Source organism: Ambystoma mexicanum, chromosome 9 (assembly GCF_040938575.1).
Source record: "Ambystoma mexicanum isolate Mex_15411 chromosome 9, UKY_AmexF1_1, whole genome shotgun sequence".
NCBI lineage: Eukaryota > Metazoa > Chordata > Amphibia > Caudata > Ambystomatidae > Ambystoma > Ambystoma mexicanum.
The window spans coordinates 1,527,442,636-1,527,457,247 of NC_090931.1; the positions used below are offsets into that span (position 1 = coordinate 1,527,442,636).

The 14,612-nt window shown below is 47.4% G+C and overlaps 1 protein-coding gene and 1 pseudogene across 1 annotated transcript; one reads left to right on the forward strand and one right to left on the reverse strand.

Moving 5' to 3' along the window:
- The window catches only part of LOC138489425 (zinc finger protein 271-like), a 394,913-nt pseudogene that overhangs the window by 294,733 nt on the left and 85,568 nt on the right, over window positions 1-14,612 (reverse strand).
- On the forward strand, window positions 1,417-13,402 carry LOC138489424 (gastrula zinc finger protein XlCGF7.1-like). Its single transcript, XM_069617142.1, has 2 exons — window positions 1,417-1,659; window positions 12,253-13,402. Exons 1-2 carry the CDS (start codon window positions 1,636-1,638, stop codon window positions 12,652-12,654), a joined length of 426 nt encoding a protein of 141 aa, XP_069473243.1. The 5' UTR covers window positions 1,417-1,635; the 3' UTR covers window positions 12,655-13,402.

Genomic DNA, 14,612 nt, shown 5'->3' on the forward strand with positions numbered 1-14,612 from the left:
TATCCTGCGGTCCTACGATTGCGTAAAGAGGACTCTGTAATCTGGTGCATTGCCGCTGTGGATCTGTATTTTACTAACATGCTTAGAGTGGTCTCCGTAGTGAGCCTTAAGGTGAAGCGGTGGCCCCGCATATACGAGGCGTACATAGCGCCAGCCGCAGAGTATGGTGTTTTGTTAAGGATTGCAAGTTCTAACCCCAGGTTAATAAAGGGTTTGTAAACTGTGGGGAAATGCCTACATTCAACCGGCAGCTCACCCCGCAACTGTTTCCCCACGGATGAAGTTTAGAAGTGTTGGTGTGATGTTTTGTTATTATCTTGAGTCATTTATGCATGTGGCCGTGTCATAGTTTAGCATGTGGTTGTTTCAGCACGGTCTGAAGCAAGAAAGTAGTTTGTCGCTCTGTAACCACTGGGACACAAGTATGTTCAGCCACGTTTGTTTGTTTGTTATGAAAAAGGAGGAGTGTTACGGGTGACCCTCCCAATGTGCATTGCCCCTTTAAGGGGATGTGTTCCTCCCACGTGTGTTGCCCCTTTAAGAGGGGCCATGACTGTGTCATGGCCCAAGTCAATAAAAGGAGCTCCTGCAGGCACGTGAGACAGAGCGGCTGCAGACTCCCAAAGAGGAACGACTGAGTCCGTGTCTCATTATTAATGTAGGCCCAGGCCTACACGTGGAGGCGCAGGCCTGCACGCCCAGACACCGAGGGACCCGCATGCCAGGATGGCAGCCGAGGTCCCCTCGGTCAGAGGCCTGGCAGGCTGTGACCCCACGCCAGGGTGCCAGGGGCCCTGGCACCCGGGGCCATGCCGGATGTCCATGGCAGGCCCCCACCCCCACACATAGTGGGACTGCACGGCGCCAGCAGAGATAGCGCCCAGGGGCGCCTGCCGGATGACCATGGCAGGCGACCCCCAACAGTCAATGGAGAGGAATCGATCCAAGATCACAGGATAGACATCCACCCAAGCTTACTGGGGATGACTCATCACAGATCACCATCCAAGGTCAGTGGAGAGGAATCCATCCAAGATCACAGGAGAGACATCCACCCAAGATCACTCGAGAGTAATCAATCCGAGATCACTGGGGAGAAATGGCTGGGAAAGAGTCAGATGAGGTGAGGGGCCTCCTGGGTTGTTTCTTTGGGGGTCAGGATCCATTGCTGCCAACTGGACCCATGTCATGGGGCTCATCTTCAGCCATCCCTGGCATTTTTACCAACAATGCATTGGATTCTGTGAGTTGTAGTTTCACTTGTCCTGTTAAATAGGTATCCTTAGAAGTGATTATACAATAAGTTATTAGGAACATTTTAATATTGACAAAGACGTTTCCTGGGGCAAAGAACTGGCATTTTAGCTCATTTGCAAACGTGCTTACACACAATGCTGCAGTTAAGGTAAAGTTACAGCGAAAACAAGTTCCAAAGCCTGTGGGGCTTTATGTAGCGGTGAGACCGTCTCTGCGCATGCGCTGGTGATTCAATCTGGCCTCAGAACATTGCTGGTGATGCGTCTCTCCTGTTCTGCGCAGCCGAATCATAAGTAGAGAGCAGTCGCCCCAAGATCACCGGGGAGAGATCCACTAAAGATCACTGCAAAGAGACTCATTAGCGGTCACGGAGGAGCAATGCATGGACGGGGCCCAGATGAGGTGAGTGGCCCCTGGTGATATCATTTCTCATCATTTTATTAAAATATAGGTGTGGGTAGTGCTAAGGTATTTGTAAAGGTAGGGATGAACCCCTCTATCAGAAATTGTGTAAATCAGTTATGAGAGGGCAGAGCAGAGGAATACCTTAACGAGGCGCTTTACAGTGGTAGATAGCAAGGCGCTTTACAGTGGTAGAAAAGGAATAGAGAGCAAGAAATGTCTCCCACTCACATGTCCAATTCCTCGCAACTCCTTTTCACCACTTCAGACAGAATTCTCCTCGGTATCTCTGTTGCCTTTGACGTTGTTGATAACCCCTCTCCTACACGCTCCCTGTCCCCACCTTCCTTAAACTGTCACTCACACGCCCTTCCACACCAGCCTTCCACACACCCTCTCCCCAACCTTCCGATGCTGCCAATCACTACATCTTCCCACACCAGCCTTCTATGCACACGCTCAGGCCTCCCACCTGCAAACACCTTCTAACATTGGCCGCCCCACCTCTGCCCTTGACTGGGTCTCCTCCTTCCCATTGGACTGGACGTTCTCCAGCTCATAGAACACCAGCACCTCCCCCCAGGCCCTCTCCCAGTGGGGGTTCCCAACGGATAGGTCCTTCTCCAGCTCATAGAACACCAGCACCTCCACCCCAAGCCCTCTCCCAGTGGGGGTTCCCAAGGGATAGGTCTTTCTCCAGCTCATAGAACACCAGCACCTCCACCCCAAGCCATCTCCCAGTGTGGATCCCCATTGCTGTGTTCCAGGACAACTCTAACCAGGACATTTACTTTGCTTCTGACCCAGACCAGCCCCCTCAAGACCCAGATTGGGACCCCACTGATGATCAAGGCACTTGGCACACTACCCCAACCCATGACCCGGACACTCCTCCCTTTTTTCAACCCAGGGATCTGTCACCTATTGATGACCAGATGCTTTTTAATGACCTTCTCAAGAAGGCGGCTGACCATGTCAAGATCACCCCCCAGGAAGCCGTCCCTGACTCCGACTTCATGGAGGACATTCTTAAAGAGAATGTCCCGGTCAGCCAAGCTATTCCACTCCTAAATTCAGTGAAGAAACACATGGCCCCTTCCTTGCTGATGCCATCACTCACTTGGGCAGTAAATGCCTGAGTAGAAAAGAAGTTCTGCCTGGCACCCCGAGGCCCTCTGTACATCAGAGGCCACACAGCCCCGGGCTCCCTGGTTGTTTCTACCACAAGGAAACAGGTTGAGAGTGCCACTATCCTTGTCAGAGTGTTCGCCGGACAAGGATTGCAAAAAACTGTACGCTCTTAGCAAACGTGTCACCACCTCTGCTGGGTTTTGAACCCTGATCGCAAATAACACCGTACTACTTGCAAGCTATTTTGATGTGCAATGGGTACTCCTACAGTAGGGCCTCAAGAGTGTCCCATAACCGACCCGCACCCAACTCCTAGTGGTGGTCGCTGAAGATCGCCAAGTAACTCAGAATATCCTAAAAATCACCTTGGATTTGGTTGAAACAGCGGGACACATCCTCGCACAAGTGACTCTCCTAAAGCGCCATGCTTGCCTGAAGAATTTGGGTTTCAAGCCAGAGACTGAGGCTTCCCTCAACAATACGATGGTGGAAGACTCTGCTCTTTTTGGTAAAGTGGGCGATGAGGCCCTGGAAACCACTAAAAAAGAGACCAGGACTCTCTCTGCCAAACTTTGACCAGTGAGGGGCATTCAATGTCCGCCGGCGCTTTCGGAGCAGTCCTTCTGTTCCTCCCAGGGGCAGTACGGGTTAGGTGGAGCCCCTTGGTTTTACAGTCAGGGTATCTCCAGTGGCTTCTTTGGACGTGAGAAGGGTAGAGGGAGAAACTCTGCAGCCAGAGGCTCCCCTACCAGCAAATGACTTTTCAGTATGGGTCCACTCCTATGTCTCCCCTATCGGGGGACTTCTAACATCTTTTACCCATGCATGGGAGGGGATCACTTCAGATCAGTGGGTACTCCAGACCGTCGCCCATGGGTACTGCATAGAATTCCTGCACCTACCTTGCTGTCATCAACCCAGGGGCAGACAACTGTCAACAAAGCGTCTGCAGATCCTGTTGAAAGAGGTCCAGATCCATCTGGACAAAGGAGCAATTGAGGTTGTCCCTCATCGTCAGGTAAACAAGGGTATTTATTCAATATACTTCCTTGTACCCGAATAGGATCTAACCATGAACCCTGTTTTAGACCTGTGTCCCACAAACAAGTTGTCAAACCTCAAATACTTGCATATTTCAATGTTGCCAGTGCACACAAAGTACCTCAGGTTCAAGATCGAGAAATAGAGAACACTCCCTATCAGTTCAAGTTGCTGCCCTTTGGCATTGCCTCAGCCCCAAGGATGTTCATGAAGGTTCTAGCGGTAGCAGCTGCTCACTTGCACCAGCAGTCCATCCCAGTCTATCCTTTTCTCGACGACTGGCTCATAACCAGAAACTTATACGGAACGTGTCTGGAGAACACCCAAAGGACAGTAGATCTCCTTTTTCAATCTGGGTGTCTCAATCAATGAGGAAAAAAATCAAGTCTGGTCCCCAGTCAAGTCAAACAGTGTCTGGAGGCCCTAATTCGGACAGAAGACTGCCTCGTCTTCCCCTCCTTCGAGAGTGTTAAAAACATGCTGGTCCAGATCCCTCACGATATAGCCAGTTGCCAGATAATAGTACGCAAAGCCATGCAGCTATTAGTGATGATGGCATCCTGCATCTACCTGGTTCCACATGCCCGTCTGAGCATGCGCCCCATGCAGGAGTGGCTCTCAAGCCAATGGTGTCAGGCAACGGTCAGTGGGACGTTTTACTGGTTGTCTTGGCAGCCCTCACTCAGTCTCTGCAGTGGTGGTCAAAGGAAAACCGAAAGGGTAAGCCCTTTACCATTCTCACAGTAGAAGACACTCTGACCACAGACGCATCTCTGTCAGTATGGGGATCACACCTCCTAGAACAGACAGCGCACGGCATGTGGTTTCTATCAGTTGCCTCCAAACACATCAATCTGTTGGAACTACTAGCAGTGTTCAAAGCACTGAAAGCATTCCAAACACTTCCACATTGGAAGACGATCCTGATCCTCACAGACAGCACCACAGTCATGTACTTTCTGTACAAGCAGGGAGGTACTCCCTGTCCAGCTCTATCCAAACTGTCACAGAACATTTGGAAGTGAGCATTCAGACACAACATGTTCCTACTATCACAACATTTTCCAGGGGAACGCAATCCTCTGGCAGACGTGCTCAGCAGAAACGTCTACCTACCCGTAGAACACGAGTTGTGCTTGCACGAACATATTCTACTCAACGTCTTTGCTGAATGAGTTCATCCAGACATCAACTTGTACGTAACTCTGGAGAACGCCCAGTGCCCAGATTACGCGGCTAGGTACCCTCAGAATCGATACAAAGGGAAAAGTCTCTGGATAACATGGTATCGGACTGGGAATGGAGGGTTCATTCGTCTTTCTCTCTTTGTCTTAGTGCTTGTTCGTGGGCCCACCACGGCTGCAGCGGTGTCTCACCACCAGATAAGACGGGAAGAAGGGATGAATTTCCTGAATTTCCTGGATTCGTCAGGCTGGCTACTGGATCCAATCATTCAAGTTGCGCAGTACCTCTGTGATGAGGTGTCTCACACCTGATGGTTGCTACTCCTATAGGATCATCTGGTTCATTCTACCCCTTCTGCCTCTTTATGTGATAGGTATGTGAGGGCTTCCTGCTGTCTGGCTACTGGACCCAATTATTCAAGTTGCTGAGTAACTCTGTGATGAGGTGTCGCACACCTGATGGTTGCTACTGTGGCGAGGTGGAATAAGGAGTTGAACAAAGAGTTGGCATACTTCAAGTTTAGTTTATTATTATGTTTTTTTATTTGAATTTCATTGTTATAGGAGCAATTTTTACAAAACGTTCACAATGTCAAATTTCTTGGTTAGCGGTAGTGTTTTTCCTTTGTCCTTTTATTTTGACATGTTGAGCCCTGCTGGTCAAGTGTCTATTTAGCCTTGTTCTTGGTTAACGAGAACTACGGATTACTGCCAGTTTCTTGCTCTAGTCCGATACTCTGTAAGATCTTAGCCGTGGCTATGACCAGGGATGTCGTGTCCCTTTGATCATTCTGAACCACCAGGCCTCCTCCTCCAGTTTATATGCTGCCTCCAAATGATGTTTCAAATAAGCATCTCGTGGCTTTGCTGTTCCGAGGCATGACAGTAAGAGATATCATGTTGTTTCTATCTGGGACTTATCTTCACCATAACAACAAGAGTTAGAGGAGGATTGCCCCCGAATTGCTAGAATCTCATTTGTTTGTAGGCCGTTCAGCTGATCTTTAAGGAATGTGGAACACAGTGTTCTGCCGGGAAATTTAGTCAGATATTTCACCAGGTGATCTATTTTTTGTGTGTTTGGAGGCAGGTGTGCAGTTAATTTGTTATTTGAAGCTGTTTCAGAGATTGTGTCCAATCCCAGGTTTTAAGTCTATTATTGACTTTATGTGGGTTGTGATCCAATTCCTCCTCTGAGCTTCCAATGGCAGATAGTAAAGTCAAGTTTTTATTAGCCCAGTCTGTCAGCGTTCTGTTTCTGCCTCCCTCTATTTCCTTATTGATGGTTTGGAGTATTTCTGGGCGAGAAACTTGCCGGATCTTCCTGAAAAATAGCAGAGTGTTTCTGTCAATAGCTGATTTTAATGATGACATGCTTAGTTCTCTTCTAATTGAGGCAATTGGCGTGGAGGATGGCAATTTCAGAATTTACACCAGAAGAGGCCTTCCAGTTTGTTCCAGATCCCCACCGGAATTTGTGGCATTGCTTCCTTTCCGTATGATATGGTCGGAATGACCTTAGCTTTATAGAAGTTGAGTGGTGGGAGCAGAGAAAACTGCCTGAATTTTCTATCGAGTACCATGGTTTGCGGGGCTAGTGTGTTGATCTTGGCATAAAGTGAATTCTGCATCAGGATTTCCACTGGACTCTTGTTGTTTGTCACTCCTAGATATTTAAAATTCGGTACTGTTTCCAATTGCTCGGCTTCAAGGTACCAGCGTAGCTTTTCCAACCTTCTAGTTGTTTTTTCCAGGATCATGATTTTTGTCTTGTTTGTATTGATTTCCAAATCGTTCTTTTTTATGTATAATGAGAGGGTGTTTAGTTGGCGTTGAAGGCCTATTGCTGTGTGCTCCAAAAGGATGATGTCGTCCGCATAGAGGAGCTGTGTGATCTTTTCCTCTCCTACAGTTGGTGGGAAAGATCTGGTGTTGTTTTCCAGGTCAACAATGTCAACCATTGAGGCATTGTAAAGACTGGGAGCCAGGGGCATCCCTGCTTGATGCCTTTTGTGGTGTTTATCGAGTTTGAGAGTTGACCTGCTCCATTGAGTCTCACTCGCATGGAGGTTCCAGTGTAAAGCAATTTGACAGGCTCTAGGAGTGAGGTGGGACTGTTCCCGGATGTTAGTTTTGACCACAGCGTCTCTCTGTTTACCCTGTCGAACGAGTTGTGCCCAAGATTTTAACAAATCCTGACTGGTATGGGCCGGCACGACCAGCCGTTTTGACCCAAGTTGAACATTTGTCAAGGAGTAGGGATCACAACAACTTACCGACATGTCGAGCAGAGCTATAGGGTGGTAGATTTTGGGATCGCTTTTCCCTCCTTTTTTGAAGATGGGGACGATGTTGTCTGTTTTCCACGAGTCGGGTATGGTTTCAGGACTTTACATCTACCGATGATTTCATGGATGAGGTCCACCTATTCTTCCGAGTATGCTTTTAATTGGATGTTCGTTACGCCATCTGGGCCTGGTGCTCTCGATCTGTTCAGGTTATTGATTTTCTTCAGGATCGAGTCTTTATCATGTTCCAAGTCCCAGGCACTTTGTTGGTGTTTTTGATCTGTACTTGCTGCTTCAGGTGTTTGATTGAAAAGCTCTCTCATGTGGGACGTCTGTGGAGGATGATGTGGCTTTTACTATAGACCAGAAGTCTTTGGAGTTTCTATTGCAGAGAGCACGGAGTATGGTCTCATAGTCTTTTTGACAAAGTACTCGGCGGAAGCTTACTCACCAGTTTTTGTAGGTGCTTGTGGCTTTTGTCACTAAGGAGTGGTTTCTTGCCGACAGATATTTTTTGGCGCGCTTTCTGGCTCGTCACATGAGTTTTCTCCTCTCCTTTAACTCCGAATTATAGACATGTAGATGTTGTTGTGAAAGTTGTTTCTGTGTCTTTCTTGGATGTAGGTACGGGGTGAGGAGTGGGCGATAATCCAGTTCCGGTGAGGTTGGAATCTCGTCCTGTGATCGTTCTGCGCCGTATATACCTTGGTAATGGAACAGAGTGTTTCTTTCGTCAATTTTAACTGTGATCCCTGGGTAGAACTCATTATTGGAGTCTTCATTGGTTGAAGTGTGACCTTTGAAGTAGGCCTAGAGGCTGTTAGGATGTCATGGTCACTGTGTGACGTTTTGACCACATCAAATGAAGAGATAATTGAAAAAAAGCTCCTTTGAAACATATAGGTGATCTTTGGAACTCCCCAGGCCCTTTCTTTCCCAGGTGGGAACTGCTGGTATGTTCTTTGTCGTCAATGAATGGAGGTTGTGGAGGTCTCTTGAATCAATTAGGTCAGTCCAAGCGATGCCCCGTTTCTTTGATTCAAAGTTATGCCAGTTGCTTGCAGTGCTAGGGGCTGTGTGCCTCCTGTTCGTGTCCACCTCATGTTAGGGCAGGTAGCGTTGAGGTCCCAGCATATAAATATATGACTTATGTTATTTGATGCAGTTGCTGCTTCGATGACGGAATCCGTGGTGTTTATGAAGGTCTCGGGTGCTTGGACCTTAGGACCTTGGATCTTAGGTTTCCAATAAATGTTCATCACAGGAGTAATTCCGTTTCGCATGTTGAGGTATTTGTTGCAGAGTGGGTCCAAGAGATCAATACCACTTGTATAGACGTGGTTAGGGAGAGTTCTCGTACCATGCGCAGGGGGCTGCCAGAATGTACCGCCACTAGAAGGCCTGAAGTGGGTCGGCCTTTGATGCCCCTGAAAGCTGCTGATAAACTTATTTCATACCCATCGAGGCTTGGAGTGGTCATCAACCAAGTTTCCTGTAGGCACAGCAGATCGAAAGCTCCCTGTTTAGTTTCTCCAGCCATAGTGAGATGAGTGTAGCCTCTTGTGTTCCATGACCCAAGGATTACGTTTTTGATCGAAGAGTTAGCCAATTTGGCCTCCAAAGGAGTAGGCGTAAAGGTTTTGTTTGGTTGCTATTTACGCGGTTGCCATGTAAAGGCGCGTGGAATCCATGCCCATCTCTTCAAATCCTCGTCAGGCAGAGTTTTCAGGTGTGCTCTGGCAGGAGATACATAGATCTACTCGGCTTGTCATGACTGAGCATAAATGTAAGTTTCGGTAAGGGTCTGTGAGGCTTACATTCCATATCTCTGTAGTTATCATCGTTTGGAGACGTTCTGAGAGAGTCATTGTTGCTATATTGACTTGTTTCATTGTGTGGTCCATAAAACCGGTTATATACATCTCTCATTTTGTTTCTCTGGTCCCCCCGTGTTGTCCCCTGTGCCCCTCACCCCTTTCCTGCACACAGGAGTCTGTCCTGATACATTTGGGTTTCACCATGACCGTCTTGTGGCCAATGCTGGATTTTACTTTTATGGACTTCATTGATTCACGGTGCGTCACCCTTTCTCAACTCTCATGCTGGACTTCCTTTACATCTTGTACTCATGGTGGCCCTGAATCATGCTGTTCCCATCTTCATCTTGTATCCTGGCTTGCAACATTATGTTTTACTACTGACTTCTGCAATTGTATTCACTCTCCCCTCTTGCTTCTCCACTCTTTTTGACTGCTTAGTCTCTGCTCTCTCCTCCCTGCCCCTCTCTCTTTTCCTATCTCCTCCCCTCCTCCCCTTACTTTCTTCTATGCACTTATTCTATCAGAATTGTCCCTGGACCTAGTATGATAGCAACCTCGTCGGTCGCTCCCCCATCCCCTTACTGTCCCCCTCTTCCTCCAGCACTATCTGACACATTGTCAGGCCTAGTATGATAGTTGCTTGTTTTTGTTCCTCCCCTCCCTTTCTACACCCCTCTGCCTCACCTTTTGTGTTCTTCCGGCTCTACCAGAAATGTCATCAGGCCTAGTACGGTAGTCGCCTGTCTGTTTCCATTTCCTTCCCACTCTTCCCCTCCCTTCCTTATCTATGTCTTAGCTCTTGCACTATCTGAAATGTTGTCAGGCCGAGTACGATAGTTCATTTCACATCCTTACTGTTCATGGCCTGTAAGAATGTCATGTTTTCCCTTGTTCCCTCCCTTGCCTTGAAGCATTTTTAAACACATTGTGTAAAGGTGCTATATAAATAAACTATCATATCATATGAAAAGGTGTTGCACATCAACGTTCTGGAGCTTCGGGCAGTGTTTTGGGCCCTCAAATCGTGCCTGCGGTCCCTCAAGGGCAAGGTGGTGCGGATCTTGACAGACAACACCACCACAATGTTTTACATCAGGAAACAAGGGGGCACAGGGTACCTGTCGCTCCCCAAAGAGGCGCAGGACTTATGGCATTGAGCCATCGCTCAGGGGATGTTCCTCATCCCGTTTCATCTGGCAGGAGTAAAGAACACAGTCGCTGACTCTCTAAGCAGAGGAGGCGCGATTCTTCACCACAATCCAGGGTCTCTGAACCTGAAGGACTGGCTCCTGCAGTGTTAGAATTTGGTGGCTACGACCTCCCGGCGGACTGCAAGTAAGTTCTCGCTAAGGCTAGAGCATCATCTACTTTGAAATGCTATGGACTCAAGTGGAAGAGATTTGCTATTTGGTGCTGTTCTCAGAAGATCGACCGACTGAGGGATATGGCTCCTCAGGTACTTCCATATTTGCTGTCATTGGCCAAATCGGGGTTGGCCCACACCTCCATCAAGATTCATCTGGCGGCTATCTCCCGCTACACCAGGTTCCCAGGATGGTCATCCTTATGGTCGCACCGACTGGTCAAGGAATTTGTCATGGAACTATTCCGCTCGTTCCTGCCGGTGAAGGCTCCTGCCCCGGCATAGGAGTTCAATGTGGTGCTTACTAGGCTCATGGAACCTCTGTTTGAGCCTCTGCATGCTGCACCACTCAGGTTTTGCCGTGGAAAACAGCTTTTCTTGGGACCAGCACATCTGCACAACGAATAGGGGAGATCCAGGCCCTCTCCTGTAAACCTCCGTACTTGACTTTTCACAAGATGAGGGTGGTACTGCGAATGCACACCTCCTTCATGCCCAAGGTGCCATCAGACTTTCATCTATACGAGCCCTTGGTGTTACCTGTGTTTTTTCCGATGCCTTTGTCTCCAGCTGAAATGACTCTGCACTCGAGGGGTGTGGCTGGAGCGCTGAAGTTTTATGTGGCACGCACAAAGAGTTTCCTGTAAACCTGTCAGCTCTTTGTGAACTTTGGTCCTGTGAACCATGGGAAGGCCCTGTCCAAGGCTTCCATTTCCAGGTATCACCCACTATCACCGGTTGGCAATCCGACCGCTGCATGGTCGTCCGAGAGCCCACTGGACCAGAGCAATCGCTGCTACAACAGCATTGCTGTCTGGTGTGCCCCTGCTGGACATCTGCAGGTCTGCTACGTGGTGGTCAACGCACACCTTCACGAGATTCTACTGCATTGACAGTGATTCCAGGGAGGTGTCCAGAGTCGGCCAAGAAGTGCTGCGCAACTTGTTCGCTTGAAGGTGAGCCTGGTGAGGAGGTAAGAGATGCTTAGTTGAGCCCTGCCACCTCCAGTGGTTGTGCATGTTGGTACTCCTATGTATTCTTTATTCATGAGCATGTGAATCCATGCCAGACCCCATGCTGGAGAAGGAACAAGTTACTTACCTGTAACTGTTGTTCTCCAGCATGGGTCATTCATGGATTCACATGCGAACCCTCCCGCCTACCCCTCTGCGACTCTTCTCTTGGTCCTACTGCCACTTTACATGCTACCAAATCTGAAAATGGCTGCTAGAGGAGGGGCTTAGGTGGAGGGCAGTCATTGGCTGGAGGCAGTATGACCCAGAGCTCAATGATTGCTTGTTAGGAGAAAGACAGTACAGAAATGAAACTGAAACTGATTTTTCTTTTACTGAGGTTTCCCAGCCTGACGACAGGGAATATTCATGAGCATGTGAATCCATGCCAGACCCATGCTGGAGAACAACAGTTACAGGTAAGTAACTTGTTCCTTTCTTGTTAAGCTGTAGTGGCACAGTGCCACCTACTGGACAAAACAGGGAACTTCACAAGCAGCTGCTGTGTGCTGCCCTTAACTAATGAAATCCCCAAACTGAGATCCAACATGTCCCTAGGCAATAGTCTACATGTAAATAATCTTGTTCTTTTCACTTTCCTGGGTGGTGATGGCTTGATAAAGTTTATTTTATTATAATTATTGAGTATTGCACTGTGTAAATCGAGAATGAACAGCTCTGAATTTGATATTTTGATTTGTAGTTTGTACAATAACATGAAATAATGAAACAGGTCTTTGCTTCTTTCAACAGAATATGAGCAGCGGTCAGATGATCCATGCTGCGGAGAAGTCCTACGCGTGCATGGAACACAATAAGCACCTGAGAAGGCATCAGACTTCCCACACAGGGGAAAGACCACACCAGTGTACAGAGTGTGAGAAAAGCTTCACTAAAAAGTCAAATCTGTACCAGCATCAGAAGATCCATGCTGGGGGGCGACCATACCAGTGTACAGAGTGTGGGAAAAGCTTCAATAAAAAGTCAAATCTGTGCCAGCATCAGAAGATCCATACTGGGTCGCGACCATACCAGTGTACAGAGTGTGAGAAAAACTTCACGCAGAGCTCAGATCTGTACAGGCATCAGAAGATCCATACTGGGTTGCGACCGTACCAGTGTACAGAGTGTGAGAAAAGCTTCACTTGTAGCTGAAATCTGATCCATCATCAGAGGTGCCATGCTGGGGGGCGAACATACCAGTGTACAGAGTGTGAGAAAAGCTTCACTAAAAAGTCAGAGCTGTACCAGCATCAGAAGATTCATACTGGGGAGCGACCATACCAGTGTACAGAGTGTGAGAAAAGCTTCACTAAAAAGTCAGAGCTGTACCAGCATTATACGATTCATACCGGGGAGCGACCCTACCAGTGTACAGAGTGTGAGAAAAGCTTCACTCACAGCTCATCTCTGTACAATCATCAGAAGATCCATACTGGGGAGCGACCATATCAGTGTACAGAGTGTGATAAACGCTTCAGTCGGAGCACAAGTCTGCACCTGCATCAGAAGATCCATCCTGGCGAGCAACCATACCAGTGTACAGAGTGTGAGAAAAGCTTCACTAAAAAGTCAGAGCTGTACCAGCATTATACGATTCATACCGGGGAGCGACCCTACCAGTGTACAGAGTGTGAGAAAAGCTTCACTCACAGCTCATCTCTGTACAATCATCAGAAGATCCATACTGGGGAGCGACCATATCAGTGTACATAGTGTGAGAAAGGCTTCACTTGGACCTCATATCTGAACCTACTTCAGAGCAGCCACACTGGCGAGCGACCATATCCAGTGGTTGAAGTGCAAAATAAAAAGTAGTGGAACTGTGAAATTTGTTGAAAGATAATTGCTGTGTGGTAGTTGTGTGACTAGTTCATGCAGACATGTCTTTATGGACTATTTCTTCTTTGTCTTTCACTTATTTACAACTACTATAGGAAATTGCAGATAATCACCCAGCATGTATATAGCAATTAGGGCTCAATTTCACCTGTTAATGACTGCATTGCTCTATAGAAGGCATGTAGGTCTAAACGCCAATCAAATACATTAATGGGCCGACATCCTCATAGTTACTGTACATACACCCTGCAAATGATAGACTCTGGCCAAAATAACACAAACAGCTCTGGGAATGAGTGAAATAGCCCATCAACTAATACGTTGAAGACCAGAAAACACCCTTAGGCCCAAATAAGGCCCTGGCCATAAACACAGACTATTGATTAATCTGTTAATTTTCTATTATTAATTATCACATGGACCTCCACTACCTGCAGCAAATGTACATGGGCTCCTGTGCAACTCGGCATTCTAGAGACCCTGGCAAGTTGAGCATTTCTAGCAGTCGCGGCTAGTAAATATTTTAATTGGAGCAGCATAAACGTTTTTCAGGATTGTGAATGAAGGACTGAGCGCAGCGTAGGAGCCTCATCAAACCAAGGAGAGTTTGGGAAGAGTCCTTCCCCTAAGAATTTGTTTTCAAATAATGGATTCAAATGGTGCATTTTACAGCACATCTTCTGTGAAAGCAGCACTGTTGACAATCAGGTGTGTAGTGTAGCAAATAGACAAAATTAAATAGATACCAGGCCACCAACAGTGCACAGGAGCCTCTTCCAACACATTTTGATGATGCCTCTGCCCACAATATAGGCCAGTATTGGATAGGTCTGAAATAAACTCATGCTGGTCGTGCACATGTATGCCAATATTCCCAGTGACGAACATACTTGTGTGTGCTTTGTCTATAGTGGCAGCATGAATATTATAAGAAACATGTGTAAGAACATATTCTCTAGCATTGCCCTTAATGCCAATAAAAGGGTCATACCACTGTTAGAAAACATGTGCATACTGTCTTCCCAACCACCCCCAATCAGAGGACCTACTTCCCAGCCAGCAGCCCATACACACGTTCATACACATACACATTGCGCTCATTCTCCTATTCACATATGTAATAACTAGTGGAAAAACCTGTGCACAAAGGCTAATGTGCATAAAGGAACACCTTTTCATAGTGTAAATATATTATGTGGTGTATTTTTTTTTCAAATTGTTTTTATTGACAATACGCAAATGAGGTTGAGCAAGAATGCTGACCCAACCGG

Excerpts from the sequence above, each read along its gene's own strand:
- LOC138489424 (XM_069617142.1), top strand. The coding sequence starts at position 1,636 with ATGCATGGACGGGGCCCAGATGAG. Across the intron at positions 1,660-12,252 it reads ATGGACGGGGCCCAGATGAG|AATATGAGCAGCGGTCAGAT; the intron begins GTGAGTGGCCCC and ends TTCTTTCAACAG.